Source organism: Marmota flaviventris, chromosome 2 (genome assembly GCF_047511675.1).
Source record: "Marmota flaviventris isolate mMarFla1 chromosome 2, mMarFla1.hap1, whole genome shotgun sequence".
In the NCBI taxonomy this organism is placed as follows: Eukaryota; Metazoa; Chordata; class Mammalia; order Rodentia; family Sciuridae; genus Marmota; species Marmota flaviventris.
This window is the reverse complement of record NC_092499.1, coordinates 202,896,896-202,923,593: the sequence shown is the minus strand read 5'-3', so window position 1 is coordinate 202,923,593 and position 26,698 is coordinate 202,896,896. Positions and strand designations below refer to the sequence as shown.

Genomic DNA, 26,698 nt, shown 5'->3' with positions numbered 1-26,698 from the left:
TTCACCGCCACCTGCTTTTTGAAGTTGGGCCAAGCCAGTCAGCTGGGTTCAGGGTTCAGTGGTCTAGAAGGTGGGGGTGCTGCACGTAGCACAGGAGGGAGTCTAGAAGGTGGGGGTGGTGTGCATGGCACTGGGTGGGGCTGTGAAGTTTCTCCTCCATCTCCTGGTCCTGAGTACACCTTTTACTCTTGGGGCTGAGGAAAGGCCGAATGGGGTTCCACAGGCCTTCAGGGCTGGGCCCTGGGTTTGGTGGCTCTCTCCTGTGGCCCTGCCACTAGGGTGCCTCCACCTGACACCATGGCTGCCCTGGGACCTCTTGCCTCTCCTCTTTGCTCCGTGTGTCCCCCAAAGCCCAGGGTCTGCATTTCGAGGAGGAGGCAGGCGGAGCACGGTGGCAGCGGCAGTGGGTTCGTTTATTTTTACTTCCAGGCTTATGTAATGCCTCCTCCTGCAAGGCCCGCTCTGTGCTGCATGAGCCCTACCCCACGCCTCCGTCACAGTGATCCATTTCTCAGGTAAAGGAACTGAGGTACAGAGAAATCCGCCTCAGCCAAGGTCATGCGTGAATTAAACTCAACATTATGAAACAGAGGAACAGCTCCACTGCCCTGAGGCGGCCCGAGGCAGCACCCCCATTAGGCTAACAACTCGGGAGCCATGCTCTGTAGGGTGACCTCTCACTCGGCCCTCCTCACACTGGTAGCAGATGCCTGTCTGCCCTACGCCTCTCCTGGGCACCTTACCTGTCTGGCTCCAGCTTCTTTCCCATGAAGATTCCTACCCCTTGGCTTGGGTGTTCTCAGGAGTTACTGGGAGAAAATCTGTTTACTTATGCCATTTACTACGAAGCTGTGAATGCTACGACAGGTGTGTGCATTTTAAGAAAGGGCATAGTTAGCTTACATATCTTGACATCTCGGCTGAATAACTCTGTAGGGTGGGGAGGGCGTCCTGTCACGCAGGATGTTGAGCAGCACCCCTGTCCGCTACCCACTGGATGCCCACAGGACCTACCCCCCAAGTCTTGACAACCAGGTATATTTCTAGCCATTGCCAGATGTCCCCTGGAGTAGAACTGGCCTGGTATGGACGACTAGCCTACATGGACATCATCTCCAGGGGTTCGGCAGCAGGAGTGATTAGGTGGAGACTAGTAGGGGTTGAGGCAGGCCATCGGGCATAGGGATAGACACAGTTCTCTCTTCAAGTGGGACCTTGGGAAGGCCTAAGAGGAGGAGGGTGTGTGGCCGCAGGGAGGGAGGTCTGCTGTGTCCTGCTTCCTGCTGCTGAGAGCTGAATGTGGCTGGGCTACTTCCCCAGCTGGTCCGGGAGGCATGTGGTGAATCTGCTGCTCAGAGGAGTACGAGCAGGTTCCCTCAGAGGTGACGAGGAGGAACCCTGGGATGTATCCCTCACAGTTCTGGAGGCACAAGTCTGAGGGCGAGGTCCCGAGGCTGGCTGGTGAGGTTGGCCTCCAGGCTTGCCAACCCTTCTTGTGGCCTTGAGTGGTAGACAGCAGAGAGAGAGAGGGCGCAGACCCCTTCCTGGGGCTCTACCTCATGAGCCACTCCCCCACAGGGGCCCACCTCCTGCCATCACTTGGGTCAGGACTTCAACAGATGAGTTTTGGGGACACAAACATTGAGTCCAGTGCAGGATCTGGACAGTGACCCAGACAGTGACCCGTGGCATCTGCCCCAGGCTGTACTTTGTGACCTGGAAGACAAGCTGCTGGAGGCTGGAACGGAATCCTGGAGTTGGCTGGGGAAGCTGCCCAGCAAGGCCCTGGGCTCCTGACATGTCCCTGTCTTGCTGGTCAGCCTATCTGAATTATTTGCCTGTTGTGGCATGTGGTGACCTTGTCCAGGGTGAGTGCCTGGGTGGGGGCAGGATCTCTGACAGCCCCTGGGCCCTGCCTCAGGCTGGCTGGCTTTCTGCCCAAGGCCTGCAGGACGTTTGGCCAAGCAACGAGCTCCAGTTAGCCTAGGCGGGCATCCAGGGCATAGATGCCCACAGCCTGTGCGTGGGCAGGCAGCTGACCACTCTGCCAGCAGGAGACTGTCTCCACGGCCCTGAGTTCTAGCTGCCCACATCCTCCCAGGGTCTACCCAGCAGCCCCTGAGCCAGACCAGTGCTGGGCCTCTCATCATCCATGGTGACAGAGGCTCTGGGTGACATCAGCCCAGGTCAAAGTGGCAGTTCATGTGAGTTGCCTGCTGAGCACCTCTTGTGGGCTGGGCTGCACTTCAAGGGCTCCTCTGTGGCGGAGGCTAGCTCCACACAAACACATACCCGGAAGATGGAGCTGGGTAGGGGGTGCCCACGCTGTCTACCCCAGACCAGGAGAGGCAGCAGCATTCTGGGCAGAGGGATGCGTCCATGAAAGCTTGTCCACTGGCGAGAGGGGCACCAGGTGGGTGGGAGCCAGGGGCAGAGGTCGGAAGAGTCCAGAGCTGTGCTGGTTGCATCTTGCAGGCAAGTGGCTGTGGTCTGGAAAGCGTTCAGGTAGTGTCAGAGTGCCAGGGAACTGCACAAGGGTCTGGGTCACGCCTGCAGAGCCACAGGCCTCTGTGTCCTCACATCTTATCTGCAGCAAAACGGGGACAGTTTTACAGCTGCTTCTGCCTGGAGGTGTGGGAAAGGCAGGCACATGGGTGCCAGGTGCGAAACTCTGGATCACCACCACCCAGATGGGTTTCAGGATGAGGGCCACTGTGGGGAGTGCCCTGTGGGAAGCTCCATGTCAGGACACTCCCAGGGCCATCCTCACCCTATGCCGTCTCCAGCTGCCACTGACAATAGGTCTCTGGCAGGTATTGGCAGGTCCATTCCCTTGCTCTACCACATTAGCTGGTTTGCCGGGGGGCTGCGAAGCTTGTTTAGAGTTCTAGTCCTTTTTAAAAAACTATAAATTAAATTCCTATTGATTTTAGTCAATAAGCATTAGTGTGAGATGTTTACCCGCCCCGCCCCCCCCCCCCCAGCCCGTCCCCAGACACATAGCCCTTCCTCCTCCTTGGAGGAAAACTCTTGTCCAGGTGGGGAGCTGGGCCTCTCTCTCTGCCCAGGAGGGCGCTTCCTGTGGTCCAAGCTGTAGGATTGCAACAGTAGCAGCCCTGGCCAGGCTCAGCCGTGAGAACCTGTCCCTTCGTTCTCCAGAGTCAGTCTTGTTTCTGGGGAGCCTGCCCCAGCTGCTCCGCTGACACCCAGGGCCGGGGCTCTCCTTCTCTTCTGGGAGGAGACAGAGTGGGGACTGAAGTGAAGTGGGAAACTACTTCTCAGTGTTGAGTGTGCTGTTGTCTGTGAGATCACTGGCCCACAGGACTCAGGTGGCCGGACACCTGCTGTGGCTGCCATCCCTGTGACAGCGAGGGCTTCCTTGTGGGGTGGTGCTGAGGCACTTTCTCCTGCACACAGTCTACGGAAACTCCCTGGGTTCTCTCCCTTGGTGTGCTGCAGCTAGGCTACTGGGACAGCTGACCCACCGACTTCCTCTGTGCTCCGTGTCTGCCAGACCAGGGTCCTGACTTCCAGGGTTGCATATCAGCCTGAGCAGCAGCAGAGCAGTGGGTTTGGGGGAGGTAGCAGGCCTGCCCCTACCTGCACCATGAGGAGAGGGAGGCTCACCACGCAGCCTCTCCAAGGAGGAATGATCCAGATGCGCTTCAATTTGACTTCCACCATAAGCAGCCACAATATAAACCCATCACAGGTCCTTGTCTGTGCCAGGCTGTGGGGGACACTGGGCAAGACAGGCGCAAGCCAGGGACAGCTTGGCTGGGTGGCAGGTGGTCATAGCCTCTACTGGTACATTTCATGATGGGGAAAGAATGTGCAGGAAGGATCTATGGCAGCAGCAAGGCCCGTAGTCCACCTTCTCTGGCTGCTGAGGGCAGTTCAGTGAGGTGAGGACAGGAGGAGTCCCACCGCCGCCTGCCCAGAGGAGAAGGCATGAGGCATGGGCGGGGCTTGGAAGGTTCTGGGAGCCTGGGCAGCATCCGAGGTGCTGAAAGGACAGCGCCTGGCTTGGCTGCAGGGCCTCCCGCCTGCTGCTGGCAAGCGCTCTCTCCCAGCGGGAGTGGGGCGTCCTGAATTGGAACCTCTGAACTCTTCTGCTCTGGAATTCTGTCGATGCAGTCTTGGCAAAGATGGCTTGAGCCTGAAAGCTTTCCCCATCTTTTTTTTTTTTTAATTTAAGTTTCATCATAAGATAAAACACCTTATTATTATTTTTTTTAAAAACCTGTGTTTTATTTATTGTTGTGTGGTGCTGAGGATAAAATCCAGTGCCTCACACATGCCAGGCAGGCGCTCTACCTCTGAGCCACAACCCAGCCCTCCATCTATTTTTAAATGAAGTGGAATTCCTGTTGCATGCATGAAATTTTCCCTAACTGGAAGCTTCTGTGACCCTGTTCACTGGGTACAGGTTGGGGGGCATGGTGGTGGGCACTGCCAAGAATGTAAGGCACAGCATTGAAGACATAAATGATCAATGAGCCAGTGTGTTGAAGGACACCCTAAATGGAGGAGACAAAGGATTCTAAGTCTTGCTACAGGGTTCACTTTCTGGAACCTTCTGAGATGCAGCAAAGCTGTTGGTGCAGAAACCATTGGTGGAGAAGACCACAGATGGCTGTGGAGGCAAAAGATATGTTGCACGCCGAGAAGGTCCCTCCAGCCTCCCTGTGAGAGGAACCCCACTTTCAGCCCCCCATAAGACTGGTGGGGGCCAGTTGATGTCTCCTTAACTTCAAGGTTGTGTTCTCCCTTTCTGCTAAAGCTGAGATGAGCAGGTGTCCCTTCCAATGTCCTGGGACCCCAGAGAGCCTTTAGGTTTGCTCTCATCTAAGGGCTGTGCATCTGCTAAAATGACACCTGAGATGCCTCTCTCCTCTGTGAAGCAGCCCCAACCGTGGGTCCCACTTTGGTCTGACTTCAAGCCTGGGAGTTGCTCCCAGGAGAATCAAGCATGGGGCTTCCCCCATAAGGATGGGGCAGCCCAGGCCTCCCTTTGGTTTTCACATTTGTTTGGTCTTTTGCAGAGGGAGAATGAGGGTGACCCAAGGGCAAATGGCAAGGCCAGCTAGCATGTGCAGGGGGATGGGGTGGCACCTGCTTCATCTGGGACTCAAAGTCCCTTCCTTACCCTGAGCCAACTGGGCTGGGCCTCTTCCCTTAACCTTTCCTGGGTGGCTTTGTAGGCTTGGAGGGGGGCAAGCCACTTACTGATCGTGGCTGATGCTTGGGCCTGGAGGCAGGGAGGCAGGGGCCAGGCTGTGCCCTGGCTTGTCCTATGCACGGTATGCACACCTGCCTGCAGAAGCTCCAGTCCACCCCAACATTCTAGATAATTGACAAGTTAGCACTGTGCCCACCATGTATTTTCAACCTAATTGAAAACAAACAAACAACAATAACAACAACAGCAAAAAAACCCAGGCTCTATAGCCATGAGCTCTGGAAACTAAAGGACTGACTCAGTATGGGGTCTAATGCCATTTTATAAGCAAGGTACTTAAGTACTGCTACTCAAGAGGAGCTTTCTCTGGCCACAACACGTGGTGCTGGGGTGGGATGCAGATGGGAAGAGGCTTGGTGGAGCCAGACCCCCAGGTGCAGAGGAAGGCTCCAATGGGCACTTGGTGAGGAGCTGGCACGATGCGCAGGAGCTTCAGGGTCTGAGAGATGGGTCCCTTGGCATCCCTGCTGCAGGTTCCAGAGGGCCCTCTCCTGGGACACCCCCTGACCTGTGGAAAGGGAAGCTACTTCTGCCCACTCCTCCCTGAAAGGGGACATCCTCCTGCCTCTGACCAGAGCCTGCCCTCTTTTATCCTGCACTAGACACTAGTGTCCCCACTGGCCTGTGTTGGCTTGGGCCTCAAGGCACCAGCTCCCTGTCCTGTGGCAGGACCCTCTGAATCTGCAAAGTCCAGGTCCCCTGGGGACTTCCAGGCCCTCCAGGGGTGATTCTGACTGCTCCTCCCACTCCTTTTCCTAGAGGGCCTCCCTTCCAGGACCCTTCTCCAGGTCCCACCCAGGCGACCTCTCAGGAAGAGTCCCCCGATTCTCCTTGCACATCCCAGTGAGGAGTTGGCTTCCAAATGCCCCATCCACCCTGAAGTCGGCTGAGATCGATTCCGCCCAGGGAGCAGATCAAATCAGAATTTGGCAAGAGCCAGTACCCTCCTCCACCGGAGGTGTCCACCCTGGAACCCAGCTGGCAGGAGTCCAACCAGGGTCAGGCGCTTGGTACCACTTTGGGATCCCAGGGAGAGCTCAGGCCTGGTCAGATGGCCAGCTTACATGGCCCCGTTTGCCTCAAAAGTGACCACGAGGCTGGAATCCCTGTCAATGCGCACATGGCGGGTTGATAGGGAGAGAAGAGTCCTTGAGACCCAGAGTGGCCCTTCGCTTCCTTTCCTCCCTTCCGGGGAGCTGCCGCGCGGTGTCGCAGGAGTTAACGGGGGCGGGGCGAGGCAGCAGGCGGAGCCGGCGCGGCCGCGGGCCGAGCACCGAGGCGCGCGCGGAGCGAGGTGGCCGCAGCGTCCCCGCGCGCGGCCGGGACCGGCAGGAGCGCGGAGCCGCTGCCGCCGCTTCTGCCGCCTCGGCCATGCGGCTCCAAGGCCGAGGGCCTGGCCTGGGGCCTGCGCCTCCCCCAGCACGCCGCCCCCGCTGAGCCCACGCCCGGCCGGCCGGGGCGCCACCCGGCACCATGGTGCAGAAGTCGCGCAACGGCGGCGTGTACCCCGGCCCTAGCGGGGAGAAAAAGCTCAAAGTGGGCTTCGTGGGGCTGGACCCCGGCGCGCCCGACTCCACGAGGGACGGCGCTCTGCTCATCGCCGGCTCCGAGGCCCCCAAGCGCGGCAGCATTCTTAGTAAGCCGCGCGCGGGCGGCGCAGGTGCCGGGAAGCCCCCCAAGCGCAACGCCTTCTACCGCAAGCTGCAGAATTTCCTCTACAACGTGCTGGAGCGGCCCCGTGGCTGGGCATTCATCTACCACGCCTACGTGTGAGTGTCCGGCGGGGCGCTGCGCACAGCAGGCTGGGGGCGACCCCGGCTCGGCCGGGGGTGGACTGCGGGCGTGGAGCTGCCGTGGATGGAGTGTCCCCTGTGTGCGTGTCCGCATGCCCGCACGAGTCTCGCGTGTGCCAGGGGTCTGGGTCGGGGCACTGCGTCCCTTGGTTAAGCGAAGGGCAGAGATCAGAGAGTGATTTTGGAAAGCAGTCTGGAAGAAATTCTCGGGGTCAGGGCGGTTCAGGTGGGGCGGAGGCGCCCAGCTGAATTGCACCAGCCCCTCCCCCGCAGGACGAGCTGCGCTGGCGCCCCAGCCCCCCTTAGCGGGAGGCCCCTCCCCACAGCCCCGCTCGCTCGCGGAACAAAGGGCCGGCGGGGAAAGAGGGCTGCGTGGTCCAGGGTCCAGAAGACTCTGGGGGGCTCTGCAGCGGGGCCCCCATGCAACCAACCGGTGCAGCGGGGCTGGCCTCTCCTTGGCCATCCTTCCAACTTCTCACTCTCCACGGGAGCTTCTGGGTTGCTGAAATGGGGAGGGGTCTAACTTCACCAGCCCAAGCCCTGGGCCAGTGCCGCACTGGTGCCAGCCCTCATCCCTGATCCTCACACTGAGCACAGTCTTGGCCTGTCTTTGCACAGCAGCGGGTGCCCCCCTACACATTCAGAGCCTGGGACGAGGCCCGCCCAGGACCTGGCTATGCCCCTCTTGTGGGGCCTGGCGCAGGCTGGCGGGGGCTGCCGTGTTCTGAGTGTGGTATTGTGGGAGTTGCTGGGTGTGCAAGTGTGTGTAGGTAGTGAGCAGAGCCTCCAGTGTGAGGGCGCTTGCTCTCCCCTTCCAGCCAAGCCAGGGACAGGAAAGAGCCCCGAGACTCGGCCATTTTGTGTGGAAGAGGCATTTTGGGTCTGGAGTGAGGAGCGGATTCTGGGAAGTCTTGGGCCAGCTGCCTGCTTGGGCTGCAAAGGGTGTGCGTGCCTGTGTGGGTGCTAGGATGTGGTTCTGGGACGGAGGAAGGCCCCTAGCGGGAACCCCGGCTGCCTTCAGGCCCCCAGTAGGCAGTGCTGGTGCTGCCAGTGTGGCCTCCACTTCCCTCAGTGAGAGGGATCTGCTTCTTCAGTCTAGGGTCCAGGCAGGGTCCAGGCAGGGTCCAGCGCCTGTCCTTATTAGTCCAGCAGCACCCTGCTCCCTGCCTGTCTGGGGTTCAAAGGCTTCTGTGGGACCGGCTCTGGCCATCCAGGTCGTGGCCAGAGAAGACTTCTGGGGTGTGGGCCGGACAGAGTCCCCCATGCAGTATCAGCATTTCCTCAGGGTCCCCTTTGGGTCAGGAGCCCTGTGTGGGTCCCACCCCTGGGTCCTTCCTTAGAGCTGCAGCATCCTGGGTGAGTGGCAGGCTGTGGGGTCTGTGGGTCGTCTCCTCTGGAAAGCCCCGAGTCAGGACCATCCCCTTCAGAGGGCAGCCTCTGCCATGCAGCTGGGGGCGCTGGGGGTGAGGCCTTCCCCAGGTAGCGCTCTAGCCTGCTGCAGGCCTCTGCTTGCTCCCTCACTGAGGCATGGGGCTTCCGGGGCTCCCTGGCAGGGCAGGCTGGTGGGAAGCGGTGCCTTTCTGGCAGGGGGCAGACAGGAGGGAGAGTGTCTAAGAACAGGGCCTCTGGGAGGTGCCAGGCCACACACTAGGGTCTGCTTTCAACCTCTGCAGGCTTCCATCTTCTTGTTGGTAAAGGGGTGCCGCCTCTCCCCGTCTCTTGGGCCTTGTGAAGACCCACGGAGAGGGGTTGTCCACCCTCTCCAGGTGCCTGCAGACCCATTGTGCCAGGTGGGACATCTTGTATGGCTGTTGTGGCTCATCACCCATGCCCAGGTCTCCAGGGTGGGACCCTCCATGCCCAGCATGCCCCTTCCCGACTCAGGAGGACTGGTGGTCTGAGCTTCCTGACCAGGTGGCCGGTCCTCATGTCCCCTGCTGGCCTTGCACAACTGGCCCATGTTATGTATCAGACGCCATTCGGTTTGTCCATTAACTCATAATGAAGATCGAGTCCTTCCTTGGCCCTGGATGGCCAGTGGAGGACAGGGCTGTGGCTCACAGTGGAAGCTAGTCCCACATCTGGCAGTGTCGGGCCCCCTTGGGCCAACTTCCTTCTGCCTTCGGCCACCAAAGCCTGGTTTCTAAGGGGTGGAGCTCTGTCAGTCTCTTGGCCATCCTTGCTGGGCCCCTGAAGGACAGCTGCTGTCCAGGGTGGGAAGAGGCAGCTGCTCTCTGGCCCCAGGGCTTGGTGGGCAAGGTCAGCCAGGCTCACCAGCCATAGGACTCTGACAGGCCTCTGGGGGAGCCATCGCATACCGCCTGTGTGTCTCCAGAGCTACTTCCAAGCTGGTGGACACCTGCCCCCAGCCCTTTCCCGAAGGGCTCCAGTCTGCGCAGCACTGTAGGGCCTCTTGGAGCCTGAGTGCAAAGGGTGGGCCTTCCTGGGCTGCCTGCCAGGCATGCTGCTCCTGAGGGGCAGTCACTGGTCCCCCAGCCAGCCCCCCAGAGGGGTGTGTGGGAAACAGGCTGAGAGAGCCTGTCCTGCCCAAGACTGGGGCCTCCACCTCAGAGACGAGGACACCTGTGCCATGGGTGGCCTGGGAGAGTGGCACTCAGAACAGGCCAGATGGAGCATCTGGAGTTGGGCGGTACTGTGCCTGGGGGCTGGACCCACTGCACCAGCTCAGCGCTTGGGCTGGTTACGAATTCCTCCATCCCCAGTGTCCCGATTCCCTGTGGAGGCCTCTGGGGTCCCAGGCCTGTGGCTGTGGACGCCCCACCAGCTTCATCTCCCATTCACAACAGCAAGAGCAGATCCCAGGGTCAGGGCTTTGCTTGACGCTCCTTGGGCACCCAGCTGGGGCTCCTTCCTCTGCTGGGCCCAGGATAACAGTGGGGCTGAGTCCAGGCTGCCCTTGGGTCCCCTCCCTCAGCCCCGCTTGCCTTTAGCTCTGAGGCCTGTGGCGGTGGGCAAGCCCCGCACAGCAGGAGGTACAGCCTCAGCCCCACATGCAGACCCTCATGTCTGCATGTCCTCCATCTGGCTGCCTGCGAGGGGCAGCTGCAGGCTGGGCCGCCCGCAGCACAGGCAGGAGAGGTGGCCGCTTACAGGAGCAGGCTCTCTGGTCTCTGCTGACCCAGCACCTGGTGTGCTGGGAAGAGACCCGAGTCACTGAATGGCGTGTTGTCGGCTTCTCCAGGCCCCAGGCCTTGCTGCGGCTCTCCTGGGAGGAAGTGTCTATCGACTGAGGAGTTGAGAATCTTATGGAAATTTCCCCAAAGGCAGAAATGCCTCAGAGTTGTGGTTTCCAGGGAACCTGCATTTCTGGGGGGCCTGAGCTTGTCCGACTGCGTGGCCTCTTCACAGGATTTCCAGTCCTCGCCAGTGCTTTGAAGCGGAATTACTCCGGAATGGTGGGATATGTTTAACCTCTCTGCTTACTTGTGGAGGGAGCCTCTGAACGTTCTTGAGTTTGCACAGGATTGGAACACACAGTTGACCGCAGGTAGGAAGCTCTCTGGCAGGTTCACAAGTTAGAGTGGGGAGAACATGTGTGTGGGGGTCAGGGTGGGTCAGACTTTCCAGCCAGGTTCTAGAGACTCAGGAGGACACACAGCACAGCCAGCACACCTGGAGGCCTTTGATGTGGACCCTGCGTGGCCCCCTTGAGGCCCCCGTATGCCAGCCACGTGGACGGGGGGCCTGTCTCTACTTCTGAATGTTCCTGAACCCAGGATGGTCCTGAAGCGCCCGTGATCCTGGGCAGAGTCCCACAGTGGACACAGCGTCTTCAGTGTTTCCCCACTTTGTGTTAGCCAAGAATGGAACAGTGGACCTCTGCTGGCCTGTGTGCTCCTGGCTGACCACTGTCTGGGCTGGGAGTGTCCATTTGATGAGAGACCCCAAGAACCTGCTGGTGGGAGTGCTGGGCTGGCCCCCAGCAGAATGAAGACCTTGTCCTGTTTGGGATGTGGAGGGCCAGGAGGGATGATGGCTGGCCCTGTTCTGAACAGCCTCCCACAGCCTTCCACCCCTCAGCCTGACCTTTGGAGAGTTTTGGTCCCACTGGGTGATGGTGAGCATTGAGGGGTTGGTTGGTTTGGGCTGCTGTTTGCTCAGAGACACATTTGGACCTGACCCAGCTGCTTGTTTGTCCAGCAGGGCTGGCCTCAGGTTCTGGCCATTTCCCTAGGATGGGTGTTGGGATACGTCTTCCTGCTGGGCGCCAAGTGGTCCGTGTTCCTGCATCCTCTGGGTTGGGGCATGGAGAAGCATGTTTTGGCCTGAAAAGTGCCATTGTGGGTAGGTTTTGCCAGGGAGCCCGTCAGACCTCACAGGACCAGCCTGTGGACATTTGGTTCCTGTGCAGACTGTGTCCCCACAGCCCTGTAGCTAGCTGGCAGAGCTGAGCCCACCTTAGGACGAGCCTGCCCCCAAGTGCAGGCGCCTGCCAAGCAGGGCTGCTTCCTGCATGGCGGGAGCTCAGCTGTGGTGACAACGCTTTGCTGACAGCTCCGGGAGCTTCTTAAGACAGCGTTGGCTTGTGGTGACGTGTGGCGCCGGGTGGAGGAGGAGGCCTGCCCGGCGGCAGCTGAAGCAGTTGGCTGGACCTGGGGAAGGGGTGGAAGGCCAGGGCTGCAGGAGACTTATGCTCCACGTGCTGCGGCCTGCCCTTTGCCAGCCAGGCCCTCCTGCTGTCCCTGTTGTGCCCGTGAGCCCTGCTTCTCTGAGTACTGGGACATGTGCTCCTGTCAAGAGTAGGCAGGTGGGGGCTGGCGTGGTGACTCAGTGTAGAGCACTTGCCTTGCATTGTGAGGCCCTGGCTTTAATTCTCAGCGCTGTATATAAGTAAAGTAATAAAATAAAGGTCCATCAACAACTAAAATATAAATAAAATAATTAAAATAAAAAAGAGTGGGCAGGTGTGAGCATCGCCAGTGGGGCCCAGGGCCAGGACATGCCAGCGTCCAAGGTTGTGGCCTTGTGTAGTATGTCCTCTGGGAGATTTGCATTCCCTTCATTATCCCATCCCCAGGTGCCTCTTGCTGTGAGGGAACCAGGGTGCCCAAGGCGAAGCAGTGGGCCCCCCTGGAACAGCAGGCCCTCCTCAGCCGGGGTGGAGAGACCTGCCCACTAGGGGGCGCTCTGAACCTCCCCATCCTCCAGCAGAGCTGCAGCTTCTTGCAGAAGAGTGAGGCCCGAGGACAGCAGCTGCCAAACAGGAGGGGGATGTGCTCCCACACACTCGAGGCCATTGTCTCGGGCACTGCTGGTTACCCCACTGGAACAAAACCAGGTCTTCCGTCTCTTGTAGGATGACTGGGAATTTTTTGAATGTCCAAAAGAGCAGTTGTTCCAGAATATTCTAACAGGAGTTGCTTAGAAACAGCGTCTGCAGAGATGCTTCGACTGCCTCATGCGTGGTCTGCTGCATGAGCTCTGAGCTGCCCGGGAGGCAGGCAGGGTCCTTTCTGGGTGCCCTGCTGTCTGTGGAGGGGCTACGTTCTCTCCTGGCCCACCCTGGCCCAGGGCCTGCCTGGTTCGTCTCACCCCTGAGCCCTTACCCTGTATCTTCACAGCTGCTTTTCTATTTAGGAAGAAAATGTATGGGGTGAGTAGGAGGAAAAGACCCAGTTCCTCCTGGGGCCCCAGGTTTGGGGAGGAAAAGCCCAGGAGCAAGGTCAGGACTGAGAACTGCTCAGAGGGGCTGTGGAATGGAGGGCTTCCACTTGCAGCCCTGCTCCTGCTGGTGGCTCTGAGCCTCGCTGCAGACACCCCGAGCTGGGCGGAGAGAGGGACACGCTGGAGACTGGGCAGCCTATCCACCCACCGTGAGCAGCAGACCAGGGCGGGGGCCGGACTAAGCCCGCCTGTGCTTGTGTCCCTGGACGAGACCGACCAGGGCAGTGGGGCTTTTGCAGCTGAGCCTCCAGGGTGGGGTGGGAGGCAGTCTGGGGTTCTCTTTGTAGACCAGGTGGGTTATTAGGGCCAGTAGTGGGGGGAGGCTATCCTCTTCTTGTCCCCTCCTTTCAGAGTACATCAAATTCTCATGAACCCCACACCACACACACACCACACAGGGAAAACCCTGGAGTACGTAAAACCATCTCCACTGAGCCCAGCACCCTCCTGTCTTCTGCCCAGGTCCACTGTGGCTCCTGGTTTCTTCTTTCTTCCAGAGAAGTTCTTTGCCTGTGGTCTGCAGTGCATTGTGCTGGTCCTCATGCTGCACACAGCTCTGTGCTTGCCACAGCCTCTTGTCTGTCCTTCCCTGAGCTTGGGGAGCCACCTGCGCCCCTCCAAGGTCCCTGCACCCCTGCTCCAGGGTACATCCAGGGTCCCCTGTTGGCAGACACAGAGGCCGTCTCTGGGATTCCGCCAGTGCAGAAAGTGCTGCCGTGAGACCCCCACAGACCTCTTCACGCGTGTCCAGGCCTGGGGCCCATTCCTAGGAGCTGCCAGCCTACTGCAGAATGTTCTTGTCCCAAAATGGTTTTCTGTGTCCAGATGTGGAGAGTTGCGGATGCCTGTTATGTGTTTGTGGAGAAGTGTCCTAGAGGAGACGGCCGAGGGCTCTGCACCCCGCCGGCTCTCCTCCTGCTCAGGTGGCTGGTGTGGGCAGGCCTGCCAGGTAGGAGGTGGGGCTGGGCGTAGTGGAGGGAGGGTGCTCTCCGTGGTCCTCGTCCCGAGCCCAGGTGGCCCTCCTTGTGGGTGGAAGGCCCCACCCCAACCCCAGTGTGTGTGGCTCACCTGCCTGGTGGAGGCCCTGGGGACCTTTGGGGCCAAGACAGGGGCCTTGGTGGGGGCAGCTCTCTGACGAGTGCTGAGTGGGTCGGAGCTGCTTGTGGACACCGCGGGGGCAGGCGGCACTGCGTTCCCCGGGGCCAGCCTTGCTCTTTTCTCCCAGCAGCTCCTGGCTGTGGATGTTTCCTCCTGGCCCCTTGCGGGAGACAGGAAATGCTGGGGAATCTGGGAAGGAGCACTTGGGCCTTCCTGACGGGTTTCCTGGCCGCAGCCCTCTGCACATCTGGACAAGGAGGCGTCAGGCCCTTACTTTTTCCCGTGCTAAGGGCACATTGTAGGCTTTCCTCCTGGACTGGCTGTGCCATGGCTTGGCCTGAGACACTGGGGTCAGGTGGGGTGTGAGTCAGGGTGCCGTGCCAGGACCCTGCATGTGTGCCTGTCCTTGGGCGTCCTGTTCAGTTAGGGCACCGTTCCCACACCCCCCAGTGACACCTGTAGTGGGTGTTGCCTGGGCACAGAGCATCCAGAGCTGCTGGCACGCGGGCAGTGGCCCAGCTGTGGGTGGCGTTTATGGCCTTGACTGTTTTTAAAAATGGAGGAGAAAGTCTCCTGACAGCCTCTGGGAAGTGAATGGCTCCACAGCCTGGGGCCACCCGCTCATCCAGCAGGGAACTTTGTCATTGCCCCATCCAGACACCTGTCCCCACCAGTGGTCACTGCGCAGCTCCTACCTGGCCCCAGCACTGTGTTCTGCTTCCTGCCTCTTGGATGGGCCTGTACTGGACGTTCCGACCAGTCTGTCCTGTGTGTCCAGCTCATCTCCCTGTGTGTGGCCCCTCCAGAGTGTCCCCACTGTGGTGCATTGGAGCCTTGCTCCCCTGTGCCCGTGGATGTTGGGTTGTCCCTGTCCTGGGGCTGCGGTGGGCAGCGCTGTCCTGGGTGGTGTGCTGGTGCTCTGGTTGAACGCTGCTTCTCTGGGGACGTGCCCTGGTTTCAGTGGGAAGCTTCTGCCCATGGCAGGCTTGGGCTGGCCAGGCTCCCGGGCCCTGTCCCACCTCCCTCCACTTCCTGTTCATGGGGCCTGGCTGCAGCTGGGCTTGGGCTGCACCTTGTAGTCACCTTGGCAGGGCAGGGTCTTGCTGCTCAGGTGCTCAGGTGGGGAGGCAGAGGGCTGAGGCCTTGCCCACGGTGAGTGAGCACATACCTGCACTGGGCAGTGCTGGGTGGGGTCAGTCTGGAAGGAAGGCGGCAGCAAGGAGGAGGCCTTCCTGTGCCCACGTAGAGGGGCACCCCAGGCAGCAGCAGGAGGCAAGCAAAGGCCCTGGGCGGGGAGTCGGCTTGGTGAGGCTCAGAGCAGGAGGGGAGTGAGGGGCAGAGGTGGGCATGTAGGGAGGCCAGGCCAGGGCAAGGGTGTGAGCAGGGCTGCCTCCTTGTGCTGCTGGGACTGAAGTGTGGTCCAGTGGGGGATGCAGGTGGCCTGAGGGGGCCATGGAGCAGACACAGGAACAGCATGTTGGAGGCAAGAGCCCGAGAAACTCTGGGAGGGTCTAGACCACCTGTGTTGGGTGGAGAGGGTGGTGGACCTGGGGAGAGCATCCAGGCCAGCCCTGCCCTGTGCACCCCGGTCTCCGTCCAGCACCTGTGGTGAATCGGGGAGCAGCTTAAGTGCATGGAGCTGCTGTCTCCAGGGACCCAGGCGCCAAATCTGGAGGCCGTCCCTACCTGCTGAGCTGGCGCGTGTCCTGCCAGCCCCGGTCCCGCCTGCACCAGATACCCACCCAGTCTGGGGAGGGCACAGGTTGCTGTAGCAGCACAGTGGCCCCTGTGAGCCTTGAGTTTCTGCTGGGATGCGGAGTTACGGAGCCGAGGCCCAGGGGAAGTACCTCTGAGCCCCTCTCCTGGAGACAGCTGTTGCTGGCCACCCGAGGCCACTGGTCGGTGGGCATGGAGAGAGCACCTCTTGCCCTGCCACTGGGAGGAGGGCTGGATGGGGGGCTGGTGGGCCAGGGGTGTTTGTGGGGCCTCGAGGGTTCCTGAGCTGCACCTGCGGGGCCAGGCACTCACTGAGCACCTCTGTGAGGTGTGCCCCAGGCCTCAGGCCCCCACAGGTGCTGTCCGTCTGGGCAGGTATGAGGGCCACGGCCCACGCAGCCTGTGGGCAGGACAGCTGCATTGTGTGCTTGGGAGAGGCCACAGCGGAGTGTGGCTCCTGCCCTTCCCTGGCCGCAGACCCAGCAGCCATTCTTCATGTCCGGTTTGTGCCCGGAGCGGCCGTCAGCACTCCGCCGTCCCCACTCCTGAGGCCAGAGAGGCAGAGGTCCTGCCAGCCGAGCAGTTTATTAGGGGAAATTAGATTCCAGGCCGCAGTGCCGGCTGCGACTTAGTGGACAGGGCGGGAGGATGTCCCCGGGGAGCCTCCCTGAGTGTGGGCCAGAGGGAGGGACTTTGGCGGGTCACCCCCACCTCGCCCTGTGGTGCTCCCAGCCCCCAGCCCAGGGGGTACAACTTTATTGGAATGAGCCCTGTTTTGAGGGGCATTTTCTGCAGGGGACCCCGTGAGAACACAGCATCTGTTGGAAGAGGGGTGCCAGAACAGGGCCATGCCATTGGCTCAGACCCTGCATTTCCTTCTGAAAAGTGGGGATGGAGCACCTTCCTCCTGTGGGGACACTGTGTGCCCTGCCGAGTGGACAGTGCTGAGGACCTTAGCCCTCCGGCCAGCCCCTCCCGCTCATCCCACAGCAGCCTGAGGGCGCTCTCCTGCTGTTCCTGCGGCCAGTCTTCACCACGTTATGCATGTCAGATGGGAGTGGAGCCCGGCCATCTGGAGCTGGTCTTTGGGAAGGTGCCTGGCGGGAGCACAGTTTTCTCAGTGGGGGTCTGGGCAGTGTCTGCGGGCCACTGGAACAGCCTCGGGCTCTGTCTCCCAGCCAAGCCCTGCCAAGGAGAGGGCTCGGAATGAGGCGAGGCGGCAGTGGCTTTGTTGGTTTTCCCAGAAACATCAGCTGCAGCAGACCAGTGGGGGGAGGTGAGGGGACAAAAGAGGGGCTGTCCCTCACCAGGTGGGGCCCACTTGCCCTCACGCCTGCAGTCCTGCACTGTTGGTCCCTGCTGCAAGCTGCCCACACGGCTGTCATCTGGCTGGGGTGGGCGTCCCCTGCTCTGTGCTGGGGCCTCCTTGCTCCCTGCCCAGCCTCCTCCTTGCACTCAGGCCATGTCAAGAGGGGACCCCACCCTGAGCTCAGGCTGTGTCCAGAGCCCTCCCTCTCCTCTGGGAAAGATGGTCCATGTGCTCTGGATCCCAAAGGGCTGTGGCCAAGCCTCCCTCGTGGCCTCTTGTGCCTGGTTTTGGGGGTCCTGGGTGGCCTGATCCCCAGGGGTCAGTGGGGCTGCCCAGGGCCATCTGGGGCCCGGGAGGCTGGGGCCAGGGACCAGTTGCTTGCAGTGCTGGTCTCCTTGGCGACTGCTACCAGGGAAGCATTGAGTGGGACCTGTCAACCATAACGGGTCGGGAAGCCCACCATTCTCTGCGGGAGGCGGCTCCTTTCTGTCCCCTCAGGCTTGGCTGGACTGTGGGCCTTGCTGGCTCCTGTCCTGCTGCCTGGCCACACCTGAGTGAGCGGAGCACCAACTCCCAAGTCCGATGTCCCCTCAGAAGTGCCTACTGTGGGGTTCTGGAAGGCTCTGAGCACAGGGGCACCCACGCTGGTCCCCGAACCTCCTGAGGTCTCTGTGCTCTCCCTGGGGAAGGGAAGGGTGCTGCACTGAGAGCAGCCCTGCACGTGAGCCAGCACGGGCCTTGTCCCCTGGCTGTCCTTGTGCTGTGGGGCTGGGTCTCAGGGTGGTCACCCCACCCTGTCCTGCTGGGCCAGTCCTCCCCACCCGGGGGGCTCCAGGGATGGACCCTGTCAGGTCCCGTATCACTGAGGCCTCTCTTCCAGGGACCTAGGGCCATAGGACAGGGAGCCCATTCTTACCCCTCCCGGGGACAGAGGCAGGAGGTGGCAGAGTCCGGCACCTCAGAGCTTCAGCCTACATCTCTGAAAAGCAGGGAGTGTGGGGCGAGGCCTCTGCTGGCTGGCCCTGGTCACCCAGACACCTTTAGGTGGGAAGGGGCCCGGAGAGCTTCTCCCACATTCAGCTGGACATGGGCTGGATGCGGGCTGGGATGAGCCGTAGTCTAGGGAAGGGCCCTGGCTGCACCTGGGGTGATCTCCCCATTCATCTGGGCCTGGAGCCCCGGGCAGCCAGGGCCTCTCCTGGGAAGCCTCAAGCTGGGGAGGAGGCCCTGCAAGCGCAGTGGATGCGCCTTCCTCTTCCGGGCCTCCAGGAGTGCGTGGGAGCACTTCCCTGCGTGCCCGTCGCCAGCCACCCCTGCACCAGCTCCCCCGCGGAGCCATCTGTGCCGTCTGTTCAGAAAACGTAAAAACAAAGCGTGAAGCGCGGTGGGCACTTCTGGGCAGGCTGCTTGAGGCTCCCACCACCGCCTCCGTGGGGTGGCCAGGTGCTCCCTGCTCTCCTATTGGGCGACTGGGACAGGGGCCTTCCAGGGGCTGAGCTGCTGCACCCCGGCTCCATGCTGGCTCCATGCGTCCCAGGCTGCTTGGAAGGGCTCTGATCCACAAGTCACGGCAGTGTCAAAGGTGCCCCGTGTCTCTGGGGTCTCCTGAAGGTTCTGAGATGCCCAGCCAGAGCCCCCTGAGAGCAGGCCTAGGCCTCCCCTGTGCTTTAACTTAGAGGAATCTTTCCGTGTGAGGAGCTAGACTCTGTGATGCGGTTCTGAGACACTGTGGACTCAGGATCCGGTTTGCGGGCTGTCCTGGGCCCTGTCCTGTTTCCAGGCATGGCCAGATCCCCCTCTGCTGAATGCTGGACATACCTGTCCTCCCCGTCCCCTGGGCATTGCTCTTCTCTCTGCGGGACACCCTTCCTCCTCCTCCCCTGCTGCTTCTGGCCCAGGGCCCAGGTCTCCCTGGTTCCCTGTGCTGTCTGCAGGGCTGAGCTGGTCCCAGAGCCCTTTCTGTGATGGGGTGGGTGCCTTCAGGGCCCCAGCCTTGGGGACCTGGCTCAGGCCCAGGAGCCCCCGTCCTCCCTCAGGAGATCACACCATCAGGCGGGCACAGTGGCCAGAGGAGGCACACGAGATGTCTGCACTTGTTTTTCAGGGCTCAGTTAATTGAATCAATTGACTAATGAGCAGAGGAAATTAATTGCAGTTTTGAAATGTGCCGTTTCTTTGCGTGTGCTGTCTGTGCCAGAGGGCCCCGCCTGTGCTTCTGCTGCCCGCTGCCCGCTCCTCTGCCAGGAGCTGTCCTTGGGGCCACGCCCTGGGGGAGGGGACTGCTCCGGTGGCTGTGTTTCAGGGCCAGTGCGTGTGACAGGGTTAGCCCAGGGGACAGGTGCTGTCAGGGTGGTGCGCCTTTCCTTGGGCTTCAGGAGCAGGCTGCGTCTCAGAGTGCTTGGTGATGGCGTGCTCCCCCTGCCCTGGAACCAGCGGGCAGGGCTGGACCCGGGCCGAAGCCCATGTCCCTGTGGCCGAGCTCAGGCTGGGCCACGGGGGTCCTCAGGGGCCCACTGGGAGACTAGTGGCCCTCACTCTGAGCAGGCAGTGGAGCTGGCAAGGGGCAGTTCCCCTGTGGCCCTCAGGGCCCCTCCAGCTTCTGCATGCGGCTCTGGAGCTTTGCGCGTCCTGTGCAGCCCTGGCCCCTGGGCCTCGGCTGCAGGGACTCTGCCTGAGTGCCCCCATCCCCACAGTTCACCTTGGGTACACGCACTGCTGGCCTGGCAGAGGCTCCTGCCCCCCAGTCAGCTGTGCTGTTCCTCTTGGGAGCATGTGTGGGTGGAACAGCAGTGTGCCGGTGGGTGTTGGTGAAGGCCGGTGTGCCTGGAGACCTGGGCTGGACGCTCCTAGCAAGAGGCCTCCATGCCTGCAGCTGTCCTAGAGCACCGACTGGGGTGTTCCCTCCTGAGCTGCTGAGTCAGCGGCAGGCCCAGGCCCTGGCTGAGGCCGTGTCCTCTCATGGTGACTGGGGTGTCGTGTCAACATGCCCTAGGAGTCGCTGTACTTTCAAGTGTGATTGACACTTCAGCTGTGACTCTGAGCAGAGCTGAGGACCCTCCACATGGTGCAGGCCCTGGGGTGAGGGAACAGCGAGGGACTGGTGCTCTGCATGGGCAACCAGCCTGGACACGGTGGGCTTGCACAGAGGGCAGTGGGCTTGTGAGAGCAAGTGGGCAGAGGGCCCCAGGGCTGCCTGCTGGGTTGCGGGGCAGCCAGGTGGCACAGTGCAGGAGGGCGGGCCCGGGCACCTACTGTGTGTGGCACTGTCCAGTGGCCTCCTTGGGTTGCCTTCCCTGTGGACCAGGCTTGGCTGGGGATGCAGAGGCTGGGCTGGGGCCGGGCTGCATGGCTGACACCCCTGGGTCTGTACTGCCCGTCCACCTCTGCTGCAGCAGGGCCCAGCAGTCTCCTGGGCAGGGAGCCCAGCTTTGGGGTTTGGGCTGACCCCAGGTCTCCTGAGACACCCATGGGCCAGCTCCCGGGGTGCTTCAAGGGCTTTCTTTTCTTTATTGGTGGTCCTGGGATGAAGCCAGGGCCCCTCGTGTGCTAGGTGAGCATGGCACTGGGCTGAGATCAGCCCCCAGGGCGCCTTCTTCCCAGAGAAGGAGAAGAGCAGGTCAGGTCAGGTAAGCAAACACTGGCCTTCAGCCTGTGTGCCCAAAGGCTCCACACACCCAGGACTTGTTCCCACCGACCCAAGGCTGCTGGGCCGCTTGCAGTGTGGCTTGCCTACAGGGATGAAGAGAGCTCAGCAGCACGGTGGTGAGGGACGAGGTCAGCAGGACCCTCCATGCCTCGGCCTTCACATCCTGGAGAGCTCTGGTCTTCTTTCTGCAAGGGGCAGAAACCATGTCCAAGGGCATGAAGTTGCAGGCTTCCCTAGTCTGAAGTCCAGGCTCAGGCACAGCTGGATGCTGTCTAAAGGCAGGAGTGTTGAGGCCCTTCTCTGCCCTCCACTGCTACCTCCCTGTGGCTTCATCCTCGGGGAGGCCTGTGCCTGGGGCCTTGCACCAGGCCCCAGGCTGCAACCTAGGGTCATGGGGCCTCTTTTCATGTGGCTTGACTTGAGCAAAGGTCCTGGGGCTGATGATGCCAGTGCTGGCTGGCAGCCTTGGTACCAGGAGCACCCTGCACCCTGGCTGGAGAGGCTGGTTGAGGGGCTGGTGGTGGGTGCTGCACAGGGTGATGTCTAGTGGCATGTTCCACCTCCCTGGCACCAGTGGCTTGAATGATGGGGTGTGTGGAGCTGGGAGAGACTCCCTGCAGCCAAGGGAGCTTATGGCCAGTCCCCGGATCCACGGTGGAGGGTGCCAGAGGTTTCTTCTGTCCAGTGGGGAGAGGAGGGTGGCCAGAGCTTCAGGCAGGCCTGGGAAAGGGACGCTGTGTGGAGGGAATCCGACCCAGACAGGCTGACATGCAGCTGTGACTGCGGCTCTGTGCCCTGGGCTCTGGTCCCTCCACGTCACTGTTAGCAAGGGTCACTGTGGCCAAGGGGAGCCTGAAGAGCCTCTCTCTGTGCCATGTGACCAGAGCACGTTCATGGTGAGGATACGCCCCCTGGATGTGGACACGTCCCTTTCCGATTGCGAGTGGCCACCTCAGCGGCCTCAGTGCGGCAGGAGCTGCCTCCTTGGGAGGAGCTTCTGACGGTGCCTCTGGTTAGCTGCCTGTGCCCCGGCGGAGCAGCCTGTGGCTCCCAGGAAGAGGAGCGGGTGTGGCGGCCTCCGGCAGGGGCCCAGGAGGCAGAGGGGGTCGTGGGTCCCGTCCCTCACTCTTCCCGCTGTGGGCTCTGGCCTGCGGCTCTCTGTGTCCTCCAGGTTCTTGCTGGTCTTCTCCTGCCTGGTGCTGTCCGTCTTCTCCACCATCAAGGAGTACGAGAAGAGCTCGGAGGGCGCCCTCTACATCCTGGTGAGCCAGCACCTGGGGCCAAGGGGAACAGGGTGGGGCTGGGCCCAGAAGACAAGGCCCCCTGGGCTGGAGAACTCTGGCCTCAGCCCTGCTGCCCGTGTGCGCCTGGCCTCCCTAGTCCAGGGGGCACCCAAATATGTGGCCTTGCTCCTTCCAGGTGGGTTCTGTGAGGTGGCCCTTGAGGCCCTTCCCAGGCTCTCAGTCCCCAGCACTGGTGACGCCACCTTGGATGACAGCACCCCCTCCACCACCACCTGGTCTCTCTCCTCGCTACCCTCTTGGTTGTGCTGGAGGTGTGGGGTGCTCCACTGGAGGTGTGGGGTGCTCCCCAGCAGATGTGGCACATGGGTGGGGCGTGATGCTCACAGCAGCCCTGTGCCAGGGCAGCGTGGGCACCAAGGCGACGGGAGTGTGATTTCTGTTGCCGTTGGTAACAGGGGTGGCTCTCAAGGAAGGTGGGCCCACCAGGAGGCCCCTCCCACACCCACCCTCTGTCCCAGGGCTGCCTGAGTTTCGCGGAAGCTGTTTCCTCACTGTCACCTGGGACCCTCCCTCAGCCCTGCCATCGCCCCACATTGTCACCAGCTTTGACCAGGCAGAGCCTAGTCCAGCCCAGACAGTGAGGACCCTCCAGCCCAGACAGTGAGGACCCCCCCAGCCCAGACAGTAAGGACCCCCCATCCCAGACAGGACCCCCCAGCCCAGACAGGAAGGACCCCCCATCCCAGTGAGGACCCCCCCAGCCCAGACAGCCCAGACAGGGAAGATACCCCAGCCCAGACAGGGAGGAACCCCAGCCCAGACAGGAAGGAGCCCCCAACTCAGACAGGGAGGACCCCCCTCCCAGCCCAGACAGGGAGGAGCCCCCAGCCCAGACAGTGAGGACACCCCAGCCCAGACAGGGAGGACCCCCCAGCCCAGACAGGAAGGACCCCCCCATCCCAGTGAGGACCCCCCCAGTCCAGACAGCCCAGACAGGGAAGATACCCCAGCCCAGACAGGGAGGAACCCCAGCCCAGACAGGAAAGAGCCCCCAACCCAGACAGGGAGGACCTCAGCCCAGACAGGGAGGAGCCCCCCAACCCAGACAGGGAGGACCCCCCAGCCCAGATAGGGAGGAGCCTCCCAGCCCAGACAGGGAGGACCCCTCAGCCCAGACAGGGAGGACCCCCCCAGCCCAGTGAGGACCCCCCAGCCTAGACAGGGAGGACCCCCCAGCCCAGACAGGGAGGAACCCCCATACTCAGACAGGGAGGACCCCCCCATACTCAGACAGGGAGGACCCCCCAGCCCAGACAGGAGGATCCCCCAGCCCAGATAGGGAGGAGCCCCCCAGCCCAGACAGGAGGACCCCCCATACTCAGACAGGGAGGACCCCCCCATACTCAGACAGGGAGGACCCCCCAGCCCAGACAGGAGGATCCCCCAGCCCAGATAGGGAGGAGCCCCCCAGCCCAGACAGGAGGATCCCCCAGCCCAGACAGGAGGACCCCCCAGCACAGACAGGAGGACCCCCCAGCCCAGACAGGAGGATCCCCCAGCCCAGACAGCCCAGACAGGAGGATCCCCCAGCCCAGACAGCCCAGACAGGAGGACCCCCCAGCCCAGACAGGGCAGATGAAGACCTCTGTGGTTTTCAGGCCCCTTGTGCTCATGGCTGTGGCCCCATGGGGCCCTGTGTCCTGTCCAGGGGGTAGACCCTTGCTGCTGGGCCCTGGGGGCCTCCTGGCTCTAGGCTCCTCCCTAGGCACAGCTGCCTGCGGGTGTCCATCAGGCTGGGGCCTCAACTGTGGACTCCCCGCAGGAAATTGTGACCATCGTGGTGTTTGGAGTGGAGTACTTCGTGCGCATCTGGGCCGCGGGCTGCTGCTGCCGGTACCGCGGCTGGCGGGGGCGACTCAAGTTCGCCAGGAAGCCTTTCTGTGTGATTGGTGAGGCTCATGGGGTGGGGTCGGGGGTGGGGCGCAGGGGCTGGCCTGGAAGGAGCTGGTGTTCATGCCGCCTGCAGCAGGCTGGCCAGATGCCAGGACCAGCTTCTTCTGGAAGTTTCTTCTCCCCATGGGTGGAGCCCATGATTGGCGTGGGCAGGGTGTCAGGGGAGGGACAGGAGCCAGGCAGCCTGCCCCAGACCCCACAGGCAGGGTGCACAGTGGAACTGCCCATCCTAGGGCCTGGCGCTGCCCAGATTCCTGCGAGGCTCAGCATGCACCACCATGTCCACCTGTCCCTTCAGGGTGAGGGACGGTGGCTCTGAGGGGAGGGAGGCCAGGTCCACCTGTCCCTTCAGGGTGAGGGACGGTGGCTCTGAGGGGAGGGAGGCCAGGTCCACCTGTCCCTTCAGGGTAAGGGACGGTGGCTCTGAGGGGAGGGAGGCCAGGTCCACCTGTCCCTTTGGGGTGGGGGCGGTGGCTCTGAGGGAAGCCGGGTCCACCTGTCCCTTCGGGGTGGGGGCGGTGGCTCTGAGGGAGGCTGTGTCCACCTGTCCCTTCGGGGTGGGGCGAGACCGTGACCCTGCCGTCTCTGCAGACATCATGGTGCTCATCGCCTCCATTGCCGTGCTGGCCGCGGGCTCGCAGGGCAACGTCTTCGCCACATCTGCGCTCCGGAGCCTGCGCTTCCTGCAGATCCTGCGCATGATCCGCATGGACCGGAGGGGGGGCACCTGGAAACTGCTGGGCTCTGTGGTCTACGCCCACAGCAAGGTGAGTGGCCCGGGCTGCAGGGCCCAGCCAGCCCCAAGGCCGCTGCCACCTGAGTGTTTCCTGGGTCCCTCTGCCCTGGGCCTGCTGCAGGGCTTCTGGCCTGGGAGGAAGGGCCAAGGGCTGGGCTGCTCAGGTGTGGAGCAGCCTCCCTCCCCTTCCGTCTCGGGGTTTCTCTCTGAGACTCGACCTGATTTTGTCATCTGCCCCCGGAAAGCTGCTTTCCTGCATGGCCAATCGGCTGGGCCCCTCCTGGAGCCGCTGGCGCTGTGGTTGGGTGTCTCATTTCCTGGTTTGGAGCGCCTGGATCGATACACCGCTGGAGTCACCTGCCGGCTGCTTGTTTAAGCTGCGGCTGGCGTGGCTGCTGTCTGGGGGACCTGTGGGGTGGCTGCAGCCACGTGCCTGTGTTTCTGGGGCCTGAGGCCCCTAGTGGCCAAGACCCCCGTCCTGCCAGATTGTGCTGTAATGTAAACTTGTGTGGCTGGGTTATTTGCCTAAATGGTCCCTTCCCGTCTTCCTACCTGCCAGAGCCCTGTGTGGCCGTGCCAGCTTTGGGGCAGGAGTCAGGCCCTGGGGGAGGTGGGCTCCCTATTGCCTGGCCCCTGCTTCTTCCCTGAGTGTTGGGGTGGTGAGATGCAGCTGGGTGGGCCAGCCTCCCCTGTGGAGCTGTCTGGAGGGCTTTCTCCAGGCCTGCCTGTGTTGGCAGACACTCCAAGACCTGGGTGAGTGCTAGCCCACTGGCCATGGGCTGCTGTTCTTCCAGGTCTCCATGTGCAGATGGAGGGCCCAGCTCAACAGAATTGCACAACCATGTCCCCTCCCATCTGGGTTGTAACCCTCCAGCCCACCCCTGCAAGGGCAGTGCCGGTCTGCCTTGGGGGTCAACCCCAAACTCTGGAGATGCAGAGACTAGTAGGCTCCTGGGCTGGACGCTGGCCAGGCTAGCTGAGCACTGCAGTGATGTGGCCCGTCTTCCCTGCAGGAGCTGGTCACTGCCTGGTACATTGGCTTTCTCTGCCTCATCCTGGCCTCATTCCTGGTGTACCTGGCAGAGAAGGGCGAGAATGACCACTTCGACACCTACGCAGACGCACTCTGGTGGGGCCTGGTGAGTCCCAGCCTGTGGACCTTGGGTCAGCGTTGCTTTCCTGAGGGCGCACAACTACCTCCTCACACCCTCCTGCCCAGTCCAGAGGCTGCGCCTACCCTCAGGGTCTGCAGAGGAGACCCACCTGCCCTTGAAGAGCAGGCTGGCCACATCTCTTGGGGGCCATCTGCTGGCTGCGCATGGACAGCCTGTGGAGGTGGTGGCAGAGGTTGGGGGTGGCTGTGGATGTGCGCACACACGTATGCGTGTGTATGTGCACATGTGTATGCGTATGTGTGTGGTGTGTATGTATGTGTGTGTGTGGGTGCACGTGTGTATGTACATTCATATGTGAGCATGTGCATGTGTATAACATACATGTTTACACTGTGTGTGCACAGGTGTGTAATGAGTATGTAATAAGTGTGTTTGTATGTGTGCATGTGCAGTGTGTGTTGTGTGTGTGCAGATATACATGTGCACATATGTGTTTGCACATGTGTGCAGCATATATGTAAGTGATGTGTATGTTTGCACGTGTATGAGTGTAATGTGTGTATGTGTGCAGTGTGTATGTGTTTGTGTGTATACATGTGCATGCATTCACCTGTGTAATGTGTGTGCATGTATGTGCTTGTGTATGCACATGTGCTTGTGTAATGTGCGTGTGCATGTATGCGCATGAGTCGTGTGTGTGTGTGTGTGTGTGTGTGTGTGTGCACGTGCACCAGCACTGGGAAGAGCTGGGCTCTCTGCCCGCTGACAGCTCACCTGCCCTTTACCTGTATGCCGGGGTGCGTGGGAGGAGAGAGGATGGGGGTTCTGAGAGCCCTGGACAGCTGGGGCTGTCTTGAGGCTCCCAGATCAGGGGCCAGACCCATGGCCTCTCATCCATCTGGGGTAGGGCTGGAGGCTTGCCTGTCCCAGGACACCCCTTCTGGACTCCCAGCCTGGCTCTGCCCCCCATGGTGAAAGGGACACTGCTCTCTGTGGCCTCCCTGGCTCAGCCTTCCAGGCTGCCCTGTGCAGGGTGGTGTGGACCCTGGGGATGGTGGTCCTGCTTGCAGGGCCACCCCTCCCCAGGGCCACTCCTGGTCCCACTGCTGCTCTGGTGCCCAGACTGCTGCTCCGCACTGTCCACCGCCCCCGGCCTCTCCC

At 61.6% G+C, this 26,698-nt stretch overlaps 1 protein-coding gene across 1 annotated transcript in view; it reads left to right on the top strand.

Moving 5' to 3' along the window:
- The first annotated feature begins 6,715 nt into the window (after positions 1-6,715).
- Kcnq2 (potassium voltage-gated channel subfamily Q member 2) overlaps positions 6,716-26,698 on the top strand; it is a 52,100-nt gene continuing 32,117 nt past the window's right edge. The window contains exons 1-6 of the mRNA XM_071607445.1: positions 6,716-7,011; positions 19,888-19,974; positions 21,661-21,751; positions 23,556-23,682; positions 24,278-24,453; positions 25,436-25,561. Coding sequence (XP_071463546.1) covers positions 6,716-7,011; positions 19,888-19,974; positions 21,661-21,751; positions 23,556-23,682; positions 24,278-24,453; positions 25,436-25,561 — 903 coding nt within the window. The remainder of the gene's footprint in view (positions 7,012-19,887; positions 19,975-21,660; positions 21,752-23,555; positions 23,683-24,277; positions 24,454-25,435; positions 25,562-26,698) is intronic.